The sequence below is a fragment of the Phyllobates terribilis genome, unplaced genomic scaffold, assembly GCF_046119375.1.
Source record: "Phyllobates terribilis strain yellow unplaced genomic scaffold, ASM4611937v1 Scaffold_1__5_contigs__length_1240528914, whole genome shotgun sequence".
Taxonomy (NCBI): Eukaryota; Metazoa; Chordata; class Amphibia; order Anura; family Dendrobatidae; genus Phyllobates; species Phyllobates terribilis.
Genome location: NW_027362761.1, coordinates 787,856,277 through 787,876,631, shown reverse-complemented (window position 1 = coordinate 787,876,631; position 20,355 = coordinate 787,856,277). Strand labels below are relative to the sequence as shown.

General features: G+C 42.5%; 1 protein-coding gene across 2 annotated transcripts in view; it reads right to left on the bottom strand.

Annotated features, from left to right (window-relative positions):
* UBA6 (ubiquitin like modifier activating enzyme 6) overlaps nucleotides 1–20,355 on the bottom strand; it is a 102,263-nt gene that overhangs the window by 43,737 nt on the left and 38,171 nt on the right. For both annotated transcript variants that reach the window (XM_073637039.1, XM_073637040.1), the window contains exons 20-25: nucleotides 20,230–20,335; nucleotides 18,366–18,455; nucleotides 18,193–18,273; nucleotides 16,428–16,556; nucleotides 14,372–14,423; nucleotides 11,829–11,892 (exon numbers count right to left, since the gene is read on the bottom strand). In XM_073637039.1, the coding sequence (XP_073493140.1) occupies nucleotides 11,829–11,892; nucleotides 14,372–14,423; nucleotides 16,428–16,556; nucleotides 18,193–18,273; nucleotides 18,366–18,455; nucleotides 20,230–20,335 (522 nt within the window). The remainder of the gene's footprint in view (nucleotides 1–11,828; nucleotides 11,893–14,371; nucleotides 14,424–16,427; nucleotides 16,557–18,192; nucleotides 18,274–18,365; nucleotides 18,456–20,229; nucleotides 20,336–20,355) is intronic.

Genomic DNA, 20,355 nt, shown 5'->3' with positions numbered 1-20,355 from the left:
CACCCTCAGCCTAATACTTGGTTGCACAACCTTTAGCCAAAATAACTGCGAACAACCGCTTCCGGTAATCATCAATGAGTTTCTTACAATGCTCTGCTGGAATTGCAGACCATTCTTCTTTGGCAAACTGCTCCAGGTCCCTGATATTTGAAGGGTGCCTTCTCCAAACTGCCATTTTGAGATCTCTCCACAGGTGTTCTATGGGATTCAGGTCTGGACTCATTGCTGGCCACCTTAGAAGTCTCCAGTGCTTTCTCTCAAACCATTTTATAGTGCTTTTGGAAGTGTGTTTTGGGTCATTGTCCTGCTGGAAGACCCATGACCTCTGAGGGAGACCCAGCTTTCTCACACTGGGCCCTACATTATGCTGCAAAATTTGTTGGTAGTCTTCAGACTTCATTGTGCCATGCACACGGTCAAGCAGTCCAGTGCCAGAGGCAGCAAAGCAACCCCCAAAAATCAGGGAACCTCCGCCATGTTTTACTGTAGGGACCGTGTTCTTTTCTTTGAATGCCTCTTTTTTTTCCTGTACACTCTATGTTGATGCTTTTTCCCAAAAAGATCTACCTTTGTCTCATCTGACCAGAGAACATTCTTCCAAAACGTTTTAGGCTTTCTCAGGTAAGTTTTGGCAAACTCCAGCCTGGCTTTTTTATGTCTTGGGGTAAGAAGTGGGGTCTTCCTGGGTATCCTACCATACAGTCCCTTTTCATTCAGACGCCGACGGATAGTACGGGTTGACACTGCTGTACCCTCAGACTGCAGGGCAGCTTGAACTTGTTTGGATGTTAGTCGCGGTTCTTTATCCACCATCCGCACAATCTTGCGTTGAAATCTCTCAATTTTTCTTTTCCGTCCACATCTAGGGAGGTTAGCCACAGTGCCATGGGCTTTAAACTTCTTGATGACACTGTGCACGGAAGACACAGGAACATTCAGGTCTTTGGAGATGGACTTGTAGCCTTGAGATTGCTTATGCTTCCTCACAACTTGGTTTCTCAAGTCCTCAGACAGTTCTTTGGTCTTCTTTCTTTTCTCCATGCTCAATGTGGTACACACAAGGACACAGGACAGAGGTTGAGTCAACTTTAATCCATGTTAACTGGCTGCAAGTGTGATTTAGTTATTGCCAACACCTGTTAGGTGCCACAGGTAAGTTACAGGTGCTATTAATTACACGAATTAGAGAAGCATCACATGATTTTTCAAACCGTGCGAATACTTTTGTCCACCCCCTTTTTTAGGTTTGGTGTGGAATTATATCCAATTTGGCTTTAGGACAATTCTTTTTGTGTATTTTCATTGAAGACAAATTAAATAAAGATAATAATACCAAAGAATTTGTGATTGCAATCATTTTCAGGAAGAAACTGAGTATTATCTGACAGAATTGCAGGGATGCCAATACTTTTGGCCACCACTGTATATACAGACATTACAGCAATGGATCGCAGCTGATTCTTTCTGTGAGGCAAAATATTTCACTGCCTGTTTTGAAACAATATTTTATCTCAAAGAAAGAATCAGCTGCGATCCATTGCTGTAATATCTGTATAGTCTTTTGCTTCCCCCCAGCCCAGGAGATGTGGTATGATCAGACCATGTGCCTGTACAGTCAGACACAGCATATAGCACAAAAAAAAAATTCATAGTCATCATAGAGAGGGAAAAATGTGAAGAAAAAAGGCGAGTAGAAAATTCATACTGTAGTTGATTAGTTCCGAACCAGCATGGGTTTTTAAATAGTTCATGGCCGGGTCATTAACCTCCCCCACCCACCTCCTGTTTTTTTTTTTTTGGCATATGTACTCTTAACAGCTCTATAATACTTTTTCTTGTTTGGATATTCAAATAATTTTTGCCTCTTTTCCGTGATACATGGGGCTTCATTTTTACATTTTTTTATGGCATCAGGCGAAAATGTGAATAAAAATAGGAAATGCGCATCCATTATTTTTTTTTATTATTATGATCACAATAAGACCACAAAAAAACAAACAAAAAAAAACAACAACACATTTTAAAACTGCATTCCTTTCTCTGGCAGTGTTTTTTATGCTGTATTTATTTATTTTTTTAAAACACACACACACACACACACACACACACACACACACACACACACACACACACACACACACACGTCTTAAAAGCACTTTGGGAGGGGTATTTTAAAACATACCAATACATTTTTTTTGGTGGACATCCCCTGCAACTGGTAGATTAGCAACTGGGGCTGGTATATTAGTCCCAGTTACAGGGGAATTTCAGCCTCCTGCCTACATAGCAAAGATGACCGTCTCCTAGAACCCAGTAGCTCTTGTTCCGTCCATGCACTCCATGATCCCATGAGTAGGGTCTGGAAAAGGAAGCACTGACCATGCTTCCTATTCTCCATACACTCATTCTGGTTCAGAGTTGGAGAAGGTAAACAAAGTACTAAAACAATGTCTATTCTCTCTTTTGGCTGTCTGTGTCTGACAACAACCTTCCCGCCCCCACAGCTGCACAATCTTATGCAAGCTTCTCACTCTGCATTGACCTTTTAGAATGTCAGTGCAGGGTAAAGAGTGGCCTGTACTGATGTATAAAGTCTATGGGCGCTCATTAGCCTATATGTCCTTTATAGTTAAAGGTATTTTTTTCTCACTGGAAAGGAAATGGCTAAAGAATCATGAAAGGCAAAAATGCATAGTATCAATTATATGTTAAACAATATAAATACATTAGATCAGTTTTGAACCTGTCGGTATGGGCAATTCCATGTTAAAAATCCAACGTAACTTTCATTAAAGGTGTATGCTGCCAATTACTGTTAACTCTCTCTATTGCTTGGTACACAAAAGTGAGTTAGATCACCTAAAGGGGTCTCTAAAATAATTGTCTAGAAGTTCCTGACAGAGAACCTTTTGAAGCTTTTTTTCATGTCAGAGAACCATACGTGTGCAGAGATGCGCTTTTATTTTATTTTCTGGTTATACTTCCAATATACTGTTTCTCTTTACATTCATGACAGTTTGTGGCATACATGCCATGTTGTGTTACAAGTTATAAAGAAATTGATGTTCTAAAATGTATTGGTTGTATAGGATTTGATTTCATTGGATTTGTTTAATTTATTAGCATATAGCACATTGAGATACCACACAAGGAAATGATCCTTTGGTAGTAACCCATGTGTGTTTTGAGAGAGTACGGAGTTTATAGGCTGGATGAGACCAAATTACCAATAGGCAGACCTCTTCTTGCTGCACACCTGATACCAATATGTAGGATCTCTGCTAAGTCGGAATATTGATATAAGATGGGAATATGGTGTAATAATTATTGATGTTTTTATAAATCAGATGAAAGAAGTGGAGAAAACAATATTAGTGTTAGGAGTTCTTTCGGGTGTGGTAGAGAGGCATTTGTTACGCGTTTTAAGATCTACAATATGTTTTGCTCTTTTTAAGGTTTTATTGTTATAACTGTATCAGGTGCAGTCAGACATTTTTTAGAGACCCATTTAGGTGCTTTAACTCAGGTTAGTGTACAAGGAATAGAGAGTCAACAGACCTATAAGAGGCAGCAATTGTCAGCATACAATTGTAATGAAAGAGGCATGTGGTACTTTTAACATGGAATCAAGCATACTGACAGGTTCAAAACTGATCTAATGTGCTTATATTGACTAAAGACTAATTGATACTATACCTGTGTTGATATTAAGTTATATATATTTCGTCAGTCTTTGACTCTTTAGCCACTCGCTTTGATGGAAAAAAGTATAAAAATAGCTTAGGCTACGAATCAAAACCCTTGGAGGTTTGAAAAGAGTCACCTACACTTAATTTTTAATCACCCATTCTTCTCTCCAATTTCCCCTCACTATGAGAATGATACATTTTTTATTTTTTTCCTGAATAAAAAGGTGTATTTTCTTTAAAACTATTTATGGTAATACTTGATCACAACTCGACCAATTTCTAACCACGTTAATGCCCAGAAACCAGCTGGGAAGGATTATCTGTGCATTCCAAACAAGGACTCTTCTCTGGATTCTAAAACCAAGGAAGTTAATCACTATTTTTCCACGTTTTCGGAGGTGAACAAAATACAGCCATTACAGAAATTCATCATTCAGGAGTCAGTCCTTGGACCACCATCCAAGGCCTTATTGCAGAGAAAGCCTTAGTTAATTACAGGTAACGGGATTTTTCGGAGCCCATGACAGCACCACGAGAGAGAGGATCCGCCCATCATGGACAGGAAACCTACAGGTTAAAAAGGGCGGCACCTCTCTCCCGCCTCAGTTTAGTTAACAGAGCATGAGAGGACCGCCAAGGTTAATAAAACAAATTCATTTTAAGCCAATTACTTTAAGTAACTTCCCCCGAAGGTGCAAAAAAAGAAAAATAACTCTACGGGAGTGCAAAAACACCAGTGTAGGGAGGGAATATAAGGGTGCTGTCAAGGGCTCTGAAAAATCCCATTACCGGTAAGTAACTAAGGCTTTATTCGTACTCCCATGACAGCTCCAGGAGAGAATTACAGAGACAAAAGGAGATTAGGGAGGGACCACCGCTTGACGCACCCTTCTCCCAAAGATGAGATCAGAAGAGTCACCCAAATCCAATCTATAATGCCTATGGAAGGTGGAGGGAGAAGACCAGGTGGCAGCCTTACATATGTCTTCGATGGAAACTCCCGTCTTCTCGGCCCAGGAAGTTGCTACTGCTCTGGTGGAGTGTGCTCTCAACCCTTCCAGTACTTCCCCATCCCCCGAGTAGGCGAGGGAGATGGCCTCTCTAATCCACCTCGCAATTGTGGATTTTGAAGCTTTACAACCCCTTCTAGCCCCCTGATGGCATATAAATAGGGAACTATCTTTTCTAAAACTGTGATATTTAAGCACGCACCTTCTAACATCTAATGTATGTAGTTTCTCCTCTTTCTGATTTTTAGGGGGGGAAACAAAAGGTTAGAAGATTTACCTCTTGAGTTCTATGAAACAGTGAGACTACTTTTGGGAGAAAAGCTGGATCAGGCTTTAACACAATTCTATCATCCATAATTTGGGTAAATGGTGGGGATATAGAAAAGGCCTGTATGTCACTTACTCTTCTGGCCGAAGTTAGGGCCACTATCAGGGCTATTTTAAGAAAAATAATTTTATGGGTGGCTGAATCTAGAGGTTCGAACGGGGGGGGGGGTTAGTCAAGGCATTTAAGACCAGGTTTAAATCCCAGGGAGAGGGTTTGGATTTAATGATAGGTCTACATCTGAAAGAGGCCTTTATAAACCGTGCTACCCAATAATTTGCTGCTATATCAAACGCAAATAAGGCTCCTAAAGCAGAAACTTGTACCTTCAAAGTACTAGTGGTTAGACCCCGTTCTAACCACCGCTGTAGAAACTCTAGTATCTTCCCAATAGGGATCCCATCCTCTAGTTTGAATTCTGCAAAGGACAGGAACTTTCTCCAAGTTCTAGCATAGATGCGGGTAGTAACGGGCTTTCTGCTACTTAAGAGAGTGTTTACTAAATTTGAGGAAAACCCTTTGCTGGTTAACAGTGCCCTTTCAAATTCCATGCCGTTAAATGGAGATTTGGGGCTGGAGGATGGGAAACTGGACCCTGAGTAAGAAGGTCCGGGATTTCCAGAAGGATCCAGGGGTCTGATATTGACATCCTGCGGAGACAAGAGAACCATGGCCTCTTGGGTCAAAAGGGGCATATGAGGATCATTCTGGCTTTGTCTGTCCTGATCTTTCTTAGGAATGACGGAAGCAGGACCATAGGAGGGAAAGCGTACGCCAAAGGAAACTCCCAGGGAATCATGAAGGCGTCCACCGCCAGGGGCTTTTCTCTGGGGTTTAGAGAACAAAATGTTGTCACCTTCCGATTGGACTTCGTCGCGAACAAGTCCACTGCTGGAAGACCCCACATTGCCACGATCTTGGAGAATATTCGAGAGTTCAAGGACCATTCTCCTCCTTTTCGGGAATTGCGGCTGAGAAAATCTGCCCTGATGTTTTCTTTTCCTCTTAGATGAACCGCAGAAAGGGAGAGAAAATGATCTTCTGCTTTCTGAAGAAGTCTGTCTGCTACTCTCATTAAGTCTTTTGAACGGGTCCCCCCTTGATGATTTATATACGCTACTGAGACTTGATTGTCCGAGAGTATACAGACATCCTGGCCCTGTAAATATACAAGGAACCCATTGAGCGCATAATCAACCGCCAAAAGCTCCTTCACATTCGAGGAAAACTGTACCTCATTTTCTGACCAGGTTCCCTGAATTAAGCAGTTTTCAAAATGAGCTCCCCAACCTGTAGCACTTGCATCTGTAGTTAAAACTGCCATAGGTTTACTTTCCAAAGGGACTCCCCTAGAAAGATTAGTGTAAACTAACCACCAGCGAAGGGATTGTAAGGAGCGAGGGGCCAAGGTAAACTCCCGGTCTAGATGTCCATCTAGGATTGAGTCATTATATAACACATCCCATTGAAGAGCCCTTGAATGAAATTGGGACCAGCGCACTGCTGAAAAACTTGAGGTCAGGGTCCCCAATAAAGACATGGCTTTGCGCAGTGTGATGAGGGGTCTATCCATACAATGTTTCACTAGTCCCTGAATTTTTGCAATTTTCTCATCTGATAAATTACATAACTGCCTATCTGAATCTAAAATGACCCCCAGGAACTGTTGGGCTATTTGTGGAGTTAACATAGATTTTTCTAGATTTAGAAACCAACCTAGGTCTCGTAGGACAGAAATTGTTACCTGAAGGTGGGCCTCGCATTGTGCAAAGGAATTCCCCACTATCAGGAAATCATCGAGGTACGGGATTATTAAAATATCTTTTTCTCTTATGTTGGCCATCACTTTTGCCACCAGTTTAGTAAAAACTCTTGGGGCTATAGCCAACCGAAAGGGAAGCGTGGTATACTGGTAGTGTTTTACCACCCCTTTAATTTCGATGGCTAATCTTAAATACTTTTGATAATCCCTATGAATGGGGACATGGTAATAAGAGTCTTTAAGATCCAGGACTACCATATAACAGTGGGGAAAAAGCTATTTTATTATTTTTTTTAACGATTCCATTTTGAAGGTGTCTATTCTAAGAAACCTATTTAAGGATTTTAAATTTATGATAGTCCTGAAACACCCATCTGGCTTGGGAACCAAGAAGAGCGAGGAGTAGAATCCGTCTCCCTCTTCTGTTTTCGGAACCTCAAATCAGGACGTTTTTCTTTGTTAGGTTTTGTATTTCCGATATGAGGGCAGCCTGCCGCTCTGGGGAGGAACTAGAGGGAATAATTACGAATCTCCTGTAAGGAAGGGCTTGAAATTGAAATTTAACACCAAGCCTAATTAGGCCTAAAATCCAACTGCTATGTGAAATACGTTCCCAAGCCGGAAAAAACAATGACAATCTCCCTCCCACCTAGGTGGATTGTGATTCCCCTGGCTTCCGCTCATCTCTGGAAGAAGAACCAAAGAGTAGGCCTCTACCTTTGCGACCCCTTTCCTCGAATTTCTCCTGTTCGCTAAAGAATCGTCTACGGAGAAACTTCTTTTTCCGAAAGGATTTTTTAAAAGAAGGTAGAGGTACAGAAGGAAAGCCCTTCTTAGGATCTCCTGCCTTTTCCAACAGATCATCCATGGTTTGGCCGAAAAGATATTCACCCTCACAAGGAATTGTACAGAGTCTAGATTTTGTTTGTACATCTCCAGGCCAGCATTTTAGCCAAAGGGTTCGCCGAGCAGCATTTGAAAGAGACGACGATTTCGCTGCTAGTCTAACCGAGTCCGCAGATGCGTCAGCAAGAAAGGCAGCTGCACCCTGGACTAGGGGGAGAGAAGAAATAATCTCCTTCCTGGAGACACCCTCTTTCAATTGGTTGTCCAGCTGTTCCAGCCAGACCATCAGGGCTCTGGATGTGCAGGTGGCAGCCACTGCTGGTTTCAGGGCTCCTGTAGTGGTCTCCCAAGTACCTTTTAAAAAGGTATCTGCTCGTCTGTCCAGGGGGTCTCTTAAAGCTCCCATGTCGTCGAAGGGGAGGGAAGCCTTTTTTGATGCTTTAGCAATGGCCACATCAAGCCTTAGTGCCTTTGACCAGGAGGAGCATGCGATATCAAACGGATACCTCCTTTTGAAAGAGGGAGGGATGCTGCCCTTTCTGTTCGGCTTCTGCCACTCTCTTTCAATGAGATCCTTAATCTTTGTATTCATGGGAAAGGATCTTTTCTTTTTTACCTAAACCTCCAAACATAACATCCTCCAGGGACTTCTCTGGTCTAGTGTCCACAATGCCCATAGTAGAACGGACAACTTCCACCAAGGCATCTACCTCATTTAAAGGAAAACACTGTCTCTCAGATTCACTATCAGAGGAGGATAGGGAAGAGGAAGAAATGTCTGAGATGTCGGCATCGGAGCCTGGTCGAGGGTCCTGAGGGGAATGCCTGACCTCAGAATTACCTCACAAAGCCTTGCCTACTTCTTCTTTAATTAGAGTTTTTAGGCCCAAAGAAAACCCTGGGGTTTCTTCCACCATCACCTTGTCAATACAAGGCTGGCACAACTTTTTAATATATGCATCAGGGAGCGGGCTGCTGCATAGGGCACATTCTTTATGCTTTGATTTAAACGAACATTTCTTGCTCTGAAAAGATTTCATAGACAGAGAAGAAAAAAGGGAAGTAATTAGTAGAACTTTCACGAAGATTCCACTTACCCCCTGGCATATGCGGTACCGTAGAAGTAGAGGAATCCTTCTTAACCGGCGGAGGATCACGCCAAACGACAGGACCTTCCTTCCTGCTCTTAGTGGTGAACTTCTTAGTTGAACGGCTGGACCCGGTCCGGGAACGACGTTGCACCACCTGTTGTGAGGGCTCCCCAGAGGGCTGCTCCTGCAGCAGATGTTCTTGCTGAGGTAAAAGCTCCTGTGTATCTCCCATTGTTATGAAAAAACAAAGGACTGGGAAGCACCTCTGCATGTAACCAGGCCTATTTTATACTGGCCATGCAGGTACCTGTGTGGACCAGGGGGGGGGGGCCTCCTTTTCACCCTCCCCCCTCCCCGGGGTGGGCAGAACACTGCATGTAGCAGTACTTGCGGGACGCCCATACTGTTCCGGGCTCCGGTGTCCCCACTGCTCGCATGCGGCCCGTACTTCCTGGCCGCGCGAACGGCACCCACTTCCGGTGGAGGCCGGCGCACCGGAAATACGTCATAGGCCCGCCGCAACAGGGCCACGCCTGACACGTTCCCCACCGGCGCGGCCCCGATCTCTTGTAGTGAAGCGGGGGGTGGGGTGGGGGGAGGCTTACCCACATGCGGTTCCACACACACACACAGCGGACCATCCGGCTCCATCGAGTCGATGTCACGCTGACTGCAATGCACACGGAGGTGCCCCAATGAGCCCTGCCGTGGCGTCTCCAGGAAGAAGAGGACAGACAAGGGGAGGAACTTCACCGCTCCAGGTACCCTGTCTATCCCTCAGGGCAAGAGACCGCTTCCAATATTCATCCAGCAGGATGGACAGGAAACCTAAACTGAGGCGGGAGAGAGGTGTCGCGCTTTTTAACCTGTAGGTTTCCTGTCCATGATGGGCGGATCCTCTCTCTCGTGGTGCTGTCATGGGAGTACAAATAAATCCACATTTTTCTTAATTTGTAAATTAATGGGTTTGTCTGGTCAAAAGTAATAAGTCTGTAGTCACTGTGTGTGACTGCAGACTTATGAATCCCCCCAGCGCAGGCACTATGCACTGCAGGGATTCATTAGTATGAGACCTGGGACCGGAGGCTATGTATACATTATACATACACCCCCCTGGCCAGTGGGTATAGCCTCGCTCTCCATACACTTGTACTGTATTGAGTGAGGCCGTGCCTTCTAGTCGGATGCGCCCACTGGCAGTCCACTTCACTAGACGGGGCATGGCCCATAAATTGTTACTATGAACAGTGGGAAAAACTATTATATTATATTAAAAACTATTATACAATGTATTAAAGCGTCGATCTTCACTTCCAGTATATGTCGATGTCCAAAGATTGAAGTGGTTTGTAAAAGCAGCAATTATTTTCAGTAATACCAGTGCGCCTGTATGTATAATGTATACATACCGGCGAATCACTGCAGCGCACAGTGCCTGCGCCGGGGGATTAATAAGACTGCAGTCACACAGAGTGACTGCAGATTTATCACGTTTGACTGGACAACCCCTTTAACTGTTAAGATCTATGGGCCAGACAGAGATCTTTCCAAGAGTGGGCCTCCACATCTGGTTTTAAATGAAAGAGGTGTTACCAGTGTGAGACATTTAAAGGGAATCTGTCACCCCCCTGGGCGATATCAGACCTCTACAATGGCCATATAGGGTATAGAAAAGTAAACCTATACATACCTGTATGACCCATAGTAGAGGTCTGGTCGCAGAGAAAAGCGCTTTAATCAATTATTTTTTCCACAGCCTTGGAGTCAGGGGGAACCCAAGCAATCCCCGCCTATCTGCTTATTATTCCCCTAAATCCTCGCCTCTCTGCTTAATTATCATATCCCCCCCCCCATCCCCTGCACGTCAAAGGGCCCTGTGACGTGCACTGTGCTCCCTGACATGTGCAAAGCACCACTCAAGTAGAGTACGCATTGCTTCATCTCGGCCCCGTTTCTCCGTGCTCTGCGCCACAGGTTTCAATTACGCAGGCGGCGAGGGGGGTGGTCACTGTCACTTTCCGGCATCTGCGCAATAGAACCCTGTAGCGCAGTGCACAGGTAGATGGGGCCAGGATGAAGCAAAGCGCTCTCTATGTGAGCAGCGCTTTGCGCATGCCCGGAAGTCAGGGGACAGGGGCGAATATGATAATTAAGCAGAGAGACGAGGATTTAGGGGAATAATAAGCAGATAGGCGGGGATTGCTTGGTGTCCCCTGGACGCCAAGCCTGTGGAAAAAAGAATTGATTAAAACGCTTTTCTCTGCGATCAGACCTCTACTATGGGCCATACAGATAAGTATAGATTTACTTTTCTATACCCTGTATGGCCATAGTAGAGGTCTGATATCGCCTGGGGCGGGGGGGGGGGGTGACAGATTCTCTTTAAATGTCTCACACTGGTAATACCTCCTTTCATTTAAAACCAGATGTTGAGGCACACTCTTGGGAAGATCTGTCGGGCCCATAGATCTGAACAGTTAAAGGAGTTGTCCAGTCAAAAGTAAATCAGCAGTCACTGTGTGACTGCAGACTTATCAATCCCTCCAGCGCAGGCACTAGAGGTCTGATATTGCCCAGGGGGGTGACAGATTCCCTTTAATGACCGACAGTCTGCTCTCCTGATCTACATGTCTCACACTGGTAACACCTCCCTTTCATTTAAAACAGATCTTCTTGAGAATCTGCCTCCACAGTTTATGTTCTACCTATAGATCTTAACAGCTCATATACATATTAAGAAAAACATGGTTTTCTCAGGAATAAGACATCGGATCAAGGATATCAAGGTATCATTATATTGTCATGTAGGTAATAGAAAGTTGAATAAAGACGGCTCAGGAGGGTTCATCCTACTGACAGATTTCCTTTAAGCTCGCTCACTTTTTCTGCTTCCAGAAATCAACTTCAATAACTTTCTAATCACCTAATATATTCCACCACTCAACAAGAGCTATAATAAGATAATCAAGGTTATTCGCTTCAACGGATAGGACAGTGATTTTAAATGTTATGGTTCATCAATTTACATAAAGCTCAAGTAATAGCAAATGTAGGTCTCACTTTAAGAAACTCTTCCATGTACCCACAACCTAAATATATACTTACAGTGGATCGTCTATATCAAATTCTATTGGAGTAGGTGGTCGCTTTGGAGACTGCCAAAATAAACCTAAAAAAGGGTAAAGAAGCATTACAACATATTAAAAGAAACATTTAAATGTTCTTGTCCAGGATTTAATTTTACTTTCCAGTTTAATAACCTATGGGTCAAGTGCAGCTGCATAGGTGGTCCTCATTGGTCTCTATTTACATCCTTGCAGCTGATCAAGTGCTGCCTACCCAGGTGACCACTGCAGCCAATCACTGGCCTCAACGATGAAGCCTCTATGTAGAACATGAGCCATCTGAAAGTTGCTGCAGCGGTCGAGTGTATAGAAGGGCAGCACAGTGGCTCAGTGGTTAGCAATGTTGCTTTGCAGCACTGGGGTCCTAGGTTCAAAAGCCCAAGGATGGGCAAAAGTTTGCACGTTCTCCCTGTCTTTGTGTGGGATTCCTCCGGGTTCTCCGGTTTTCTCCCACACACCAAAGACATACTGATAGGGAATCTAGATTGTGAGCCCCAATGGGGACCGTGATGATCATGTCTGTAAAACGCTGTGAAATATGGTGGTGCTATATAAGCAACACATAATAGATCGCACGAGATCAGCTGCAAAATAATAAAGAAACGGTTCTTCAATAAAACACAAAAAGATCCTGAAAAACCCATATAAGACATCATAGTATCTACTTCTTATAGCGTCTCAAAAGTCTTACAAAGTTATCCTACCCTGGCAGGAGTTTTTATACAGATAGAAAGTTTGGGGTTTTAAACACTTTGTGTTACTCTTTTTCTCTCTTGTGTTTGAAAAAAAAAAAAAATGAAAAAGGTGTTTTTTTTAACTGATGTAATCAGATGAGGGCTTATTTTTTGAGGAACAAATTTTAGTTTCATTTTAAACATATAATGTACTCAAAAACAAGAAAAAAAAAATTCTAAGTGGGGCAAAATGGTAAAGAGAAAAAAACAATTTCGCTATTGTTGAGTTTTGTTTTTACAACGTTCATTATGTGGTAAAAAAGACCTGAGAATATTCTTCAGGTCAGTGTAATAACGACTATACCAAACTTGTATAGTCATATAGATTTATTTAACTGGTTAAAAGGGAACCTGTCAGGCGATTCATGCTGCCCAAACCACAGGCAACATGAAATTCAGCCTGGCTGCACAATTTCATAGAAAATATTCTTTCAAGATCGGGTTGGGGACCACAGTTGGTCCGGTGTTGCCCCTCGCTGGGTCTTCCAAACTCTGCCAGAGGTGAATGAACAGTCTCTCCCTATGTACACAAGAGGGAGAGACCTGTCAATCATCTGCATCGGTGCTAAAAAAAAGCCCAGCCAAGGGGCAAAACTGGACTTAGTCTGGTGTCCAGCTACGGTCCCCAAAAGGATCTTCAAAGTTTATTATTTCAGCTGTTAGAGGGTTTCAGAGAATAATATACCAGGCTGTAATTGTGCAGGCAAGCTATGGTTCATACTACTCGTAGTTTAGGCAGCATGAATCGCCAGACAGGTTCCCCTTAAAAAATATGTAAAAAAGAATAAAATGTGTGTGTCAACATTTTTGAGACCCATAACTTTTCTTTTCACTTTTCCATTGATGGAGCAGTGTAAGGGCTTTTTTTTTTTAAATTTACAGTTTACTGTATGGGTTAAATAATTGTAGATTTTTATAGAGCGGACATTTGCAGATGTAAAAATATTCTTTATGTCTGTATTGAGAAAAGGGAGTGAATCAAACGCTTCTGTTTTCAGAATTTTGTAATATTGTTAAAAACATTTTTTTTTTATGTCGTTCTGTCCAGAATAAGACTGCAGATGGAGGGACATGTGACGAGACATCTGTCCGCAACCTAAAGGAAATCTGTCAGCGAGGATGAGTCACTTATTAGACTGTTTGCTGTAGTTTTAATGCAGTTTTTATCAGCAGGAGATGATCACTGTCTGACTAGGTGTCACGTGCCAGGCAGTCAGGCCAATCTGTGTAACCCCGCCCCTCACCACTGATTGGCAGCTAGCTGATAGTTCAGTGTTAGGATCTGTATTGGTTCATAAACTGCATATGTACATATTTATTAAGGGCGCCGTGGAGCGGGGTCAACATTCTCGCCTACATAGGGAGCCAACCGCCGCTGTTTAGGCAGGGATCCAGATATTAGGACACAATAGGGATAACTGGTACTTCCCAGCTATACTATCAGAATTCTTGTTTAGATACCTGGATTTATTCTCCTCCCCTCGTGCTCCACTATAAATGCCCTTGTTCCTGGACTGTACAAGACATGCGCAGTTACATTGGAGGCAGTAAATAGATGTCCCTGCTCACGTGCCCCTCCATCAGCAGCCATATTATTGATGGATTGCTGTGCTGTTGGACTGCTACTAAAGTTTTTTAATGAAGTTTAATATTTTAATGCTTAACTCATTAAAAAATTGTACACCTCACTAGGTAGACCCTTTTAAAATTGTAGAAAGTGGCTCAACATAAAAGCAATAGAGTTGTACAATGACAGTGCACATTATTATTAATATTAGCAGATACTTACTGCCATCTTTTAGCCGGGTGTCAAGAGGGAATGAATGCAATAACTGCTGAGCCTAGGACGGCAAAAATAGTGAGTAGGACTTTACATTCTTTAATATGCAAAAATAGTAGAACCAGTAAGTGCTTTTCATTTAACGTGAAACTAATTCACTACGACCTACTAAAATAAGGACACCAGTATGGCCCCCATAACGTACAGAACTGGATTGCTAAGAATACAGGTTTTAAATGGGTTTTCTACTACGATATTGATGAGATGGCATCCTTGGCTCTAGGAGCTGAGCTGCAGTACGTGGAACGGCCACTAGAAAGGTGATGGAGCTGTAGTGTTCCACAATGTACACAGATTACATACAGGAAAATCGAAATAAAGATGGTTCTAGCTCCTTATATAACTTAAAAGTATATATATATATATATTAAAAATAGATTCCATGTTTTAAGAAGAAAAAACTTGCAACACATTACAAATACACTGCGGCGTTAGTCTGAGATAGATATCACAAGAAACAGATTACTCATGAAACAATTTCCCTATGCATACTGAGGCAATCAATTAGATTTTTCTCTCTTTTTATGGTTTTTGTTAAAACTTGGGTCTTTTTTTTTTTTTATCTGACTTTTTACCCTGTTGGTATATATTACACATGTCCTCCAAAATATTTTTTCAGGTGCCAAGGTTTTTGAATGGATTTAGGGTATTTTCAGGGTGTTGAATTAAAAAATCCCATTACTTTTGCTGAACTGGTTCTAGTTTTTGAGATAATTCATCTATGAAAATAATGCATTCCCCCAATGCGACTTGCGTGTGATAGACTAAAATCTATTGCATTTGTTGTCTTTTGACTCTAACAATGTCTTAGGTAATGAAATATCCCACGTAATTATTTTGGATTTCAACTCAGGTTGCAGCCAGAGCTGGTAAAAATTCATCCTTAGGGATGTCCGGTGTCGGCCCACCCCCAATCTGATATTGATGACCCAATCCCAAGGACAACTGATTGATATAGTAGTACTGACTGGCTTTGTTTTCAGCAGTCCATATTCAAAACTGATCGCTTATGGAAAGCAAAGTGACCAATACAGGGCAAGCCACATGAATGTTTTACACATCAATTGATGGTCAGCGAGTAAAAAAAACTACTTTGATCCATATTCTCGGTCAGGTTCGCCCATCACATATCAATGAGTGTGCAAAAAACGCATCACATATGGGTTACTTTCCGTATGTCATGTGTTTTTCACAGATATGTTACGTTACATTTATGAAGATAGGGAACTGTATTTTATCTTTAATGCTTATTAAATTGTTCATGTAAAAAATGGATGCCATATTGCATACAAAAACGGACATACGAACTGTATATCCAGAAACTATTACGACAGCTCACTACACCTGCATCTATAACATTCTGGGGGCACAGCAGCCTGAACAGCCATGAAAGTTAAATCCTAACTGAAAAAGGTCGGCACTCCAGACCACTCAAATTCTTTATTGAAATTCCATGTGCAAAATTGACATTAAAAATTGGCAAAACACTGACACCTATTGGAATAAAATGCCTTAATCTTAGAATCTCAGTCTAAGATTAAGGAATTGTATTCCGAAACAAGTCAGTGGTTTGACTATTTTTAATGTCATTTTAACACACTGTACTCCTCCAAATAAATTCTTGAAGTTCTGAGTGACAACCTTTTTTCAGTTTGGATACAAATTTGAAAGACAAGACATGTCATACGGATGACAAATCGTCATTTTTTTCTGCATGTAAAACAGATGATTTAGCATACACTCGTGACAACCCAGCCAAAAGGCTAGCCAAAGTGATCATCCAGCATGACTGCATGTGATAAAGCTGATGCATGTAGTGTAATTCTACACAGTCAAAATTTAAGACCCAGATGGGTAAATGTAGCCCAGACTAATTCATGCCACGGGATTGGGAAATCAGCTGCATCTTCTAACTTTAGAGGATTGTAAAAAAGCTACAATAAATCGCTAAGTAGGAAAATAAATGCGACAGGTAATCCTTGTGGACTGGAATGGTTTTACTGACCTTGTGATCGAAATACTTTTGGAACTTTAATCTTGCAAGTTCCACACACTGCAACCAGCATCTGGGCTTCCTGCTTAGTAGTTTAACAACATGGAAGCAGCCTTCTAAGCTCTCACAAGACTTGACTTTCTAAGAAGCATGGTGACAAAACGATAATATGATGGGGTTTATAGGACTGATTTTTCTTTCATTTTCTACTTATTACAAATGAAACGGACTTGGTTTAGAAGTTACTGGATGCAGCCTTAAAAACATTCCTGGGGGTGGCCATATTGGAGGCACACACTTCCTTCTGGTGTTAGCTGTATAGATGGTGAGTGAGAGAGTGTGTGTGTGTGTGTGTGTGTGTGTGTGTGTGTGTGTGTAGGAAGTGATGGCATACAACCCCTCCCATGAGGAATAGGGGGTCATATTAGATATGTACATATGGTATAGACAGTCTATATGGTATGCTTCATACACCAAAAGTATTCATAGGCCCTATGCACTCCATAAAAGGCCAACAAAAAAACAAAAAGTCTTTTTTAGGCTGTGTGCCCACGTAGCGTTTTTCAAGCGTATATGCTGCGGAATTTCCGCAGCGTAAACGCTTGAAAAACGCATGTATATCCGCACCCCATGGTCCCCAATGGCATTCCGCAATGTCAATGCCCATGCTGCGGATTTTTCCGCAGCGTATATGCTGCAGTCAAAAATCCGCAGCATGTTCATTAATTTTGCGGAAGCGCAGCGGAATCAATGTGCGGATGGTACCCAGGTCTGGAGGAGAGGAGACTCTCATCCAGACCTGGGTACCAAAGAACCTGTAAAAAAAAGAATAAAATAAAGTTTATACTTATCTTCTGATGTTTTCCCTCCGTCGCGCTGTTGTCTGAAGGACCTGCCACGTCATTGAGTCATGTGACCCACCACATGACTCAATGACGTCACCGCAGGTCCTACACACAACAGCGTGAGCCTCTCAAGCCTCCGGACGGGGCAGAGAATGCATCAGAAGGTGAGTATAAAGTTTTTTTTTTTATTTTTTACCATTCTGAACAAGTTGTCAAGCACTTTTCCAAGTGATGCTTGGAGAAGTGCTTGATAACCCGCATGCGGAAATGCATGCAAAGACGCCTCACAAACGCTTCTACCTGGCGGGAAAACCGCATGTAATATCCGCATGCGATTTTCCCGCCAGGGAGAAGCGTAAAAAATATGCTTCAGGTCCGCAACGTGGGCACATAGCCTTAGCCTCAGTCGTGGCGACATATATTAGTATATTTTTTTTTTTTAAAGTATGGAAGAGTGTAGATGACTGAGCTTTGTATGCAGAAGCATCTCATTGAAAGGCGTAAGCACAATGTGAACAAAGCCTTGTGTGTACTTATTGTGTTGTGTTATCCTGCCTTATATAGACGTCCAGAAGAACAAGAGAGGTAATTAAGTTCGTGTGGGAGCAAGGCTTAAAGGGGTTGTTGTCGAGTACTGGACAAACACACACTTTTAAGTGCCCCCAGTTAGCTAAAGAAAAAGGTCATGAGATCACCGGCGGACACAGCACTCGTAGCGGCACTAGTCTGGCAGGTAAGTAGGCTTTTTTTCTTATTTTATTTAGTATACCGGGGGCATTCAAATGGCTATCTAATAACGGACAGTCTCTATTATAATAGATAGTTGTATTGACAATTTCCAGACTAAATATTACTAATGTGTGCAGGAGCCTAGGAGATCAGAGTGTAGAGAAAGGGTCTTTTGTACATTTGTTAGGGGGCTATATACATACCCGTAGAACGTCTTGTGCAGTTGAATGTGTCTGCCAAAATTTGTTGTATAGAGACGGCTTATGGGTAAAAGCGCTCTCAAACTGAAATTGCAAAACGATAAAGTAAATGAGTGACCACAAGGCACAAATAAAAAGACAGATTATATAAACTACAAATATTCATAATTTTGTACCTTATCTCTAGCCCACTGAATTGTGTGCTCAATAGTTGCTGGAAATGACTTTAAAGTGCAAAATGGGATTTCTTCATCTGGAGGGTCTCGCTACATAACAAAGGCAAGAATGGTTTTAAAACGTTTTTTAATTTTCAATAACTTTCTGCTTTTTTCCCCCAGACTTGTAATAACCACTATTACTATTCACTTAAATCAACCTTCGCTACGACAACTCCTACTGACAAAACATGAGATGCTGCTCAAGAAAGCCAGATCACACCTTTTATTGGCTGCTAGTCTATATCAATGAGTCCAAGGAAAGTATGTAAAAAAAAAAAAAAAAAAACACTGACATGCCTTTTACATCCAATGTGGCATCTGTCAGCCACTTGCCAGGTCTCATGTGTGGCTGGCAGGTATAATCCACCTGTACTATTACCGTATTTTTCGGATTATAAGACGCACTTTCCCCCAAATTTCTGAGGAAAAAGAGGGTGCGTCTTATAATGCGAACTTACGGTATTTTACCAGGGGGGGGGGGGGGCGGTGTCGGATCGGGGTCCCAGATACAGGAGGTTGGTGGCGGCTGCGGGCCTCATCCTCAGAAGAAGTGTTGCTGATTCAAGGTGGTGGTGGCGATAGCGGGGCGATGCTGAGCCCCATCCTCAGAAGTCGGGGGTGAGCAGAGGCGAGGTTCCCTATCCCGAACATAGCCCTGCGCTTTGGCAAAATGGCAGCGGGAGCATGCGCAGATTAAGATCTCGATCTGCGCATGCTCCGGTGGCCATTTTGCCGAAGCGCAGGGCTACGTATGAGATAGGGAACCTCGCCTCAGCTTACCGCTGACTTCTCAGGACGGGGCTCAGCATCGCCCCGCTGCCCCCTTGAATCAGCGACACTTCTTCTGAGGACGGGGCCCGCAGCATTGCTCGACTCCTGCCGCAGCCGCCTCCAATCTCCGGTATGCGTGACACCCGCTCCACCACCGCTGCCCCCCAGGTAAAAAGGATTATAATGCGCACCATTTTATTAAAAAAAACAACATTTTTTTCCTATTTTGCACCCCAACATTTGGGGTGCTTCTGATAATCTGCAAAATGCGGTAATTAAAATAGGACAAGTGCACAATTTATCTATTTTACATCATCATCAATAAATTCAGTATATCTTTGGAGTATGGGAGGAAACAGAGTAAAACATGGGGATGAACTAAGTTACCCCTTTAAAAGGAATCTGCCAATAAGATCAACCCCTTCCCCTGAAACATTTCTATGGGCCTGCATGTCTTTAAAATGTAAATCCATTGACACTTTTAAAACCTATCTGTTGCTGCATTCCTAAGAAATTAGCATATTCATACATAAGCAAATGAGGTGTTGAGTGCTCTGGGTGTGACAGAGCTCTTAAGGAGCCACTGCTTCCAGAGCTTGTTTCTCCGCCCAGCACCAGTCTTTAGCTTAAATTATAGCTTACTGTCTATATGACATCAGGAGCCAGGATAGGAAATTCAGACAGTGAGCTATCAATCAAGCTGGTGTTGGCCAGGGAAATAAGGAGCCTTTGCCTCCCAAGGTTAAGTGCTTGGTTGTGCCTAGAGCACTTAATGCTTCACTTACATATGACTGAAAAAGCTAATTACTTACCAATGAAGCAATAGAAGACATAATGGTGTCTATGGATTTACGTTTCATAGACCTGCATGCCCATATGTGCAGTTCGAGGGGCTGATCTTACTGACCGATCACCTTTAAAACATATGCATCCTGACTTTTGGACGTTTTAATTCTGATGCGAAGATGAAAGAGATCTTTAAGAGATGAGTGGGTAATTTATATTTCTGAAAACAAAATGAATGGAATGTGATTTGATATATTTTGCTTACATAACTGTTATACGACTCTGTTAAGCAAGGTACAATAATTTCTGTGTGTCCTTTCGTCCCCATGGTCCCGGAGTCAAGTAGGGGGCACATGTTGGATACAGATCGACTGTGAAAAAATATAAAGAA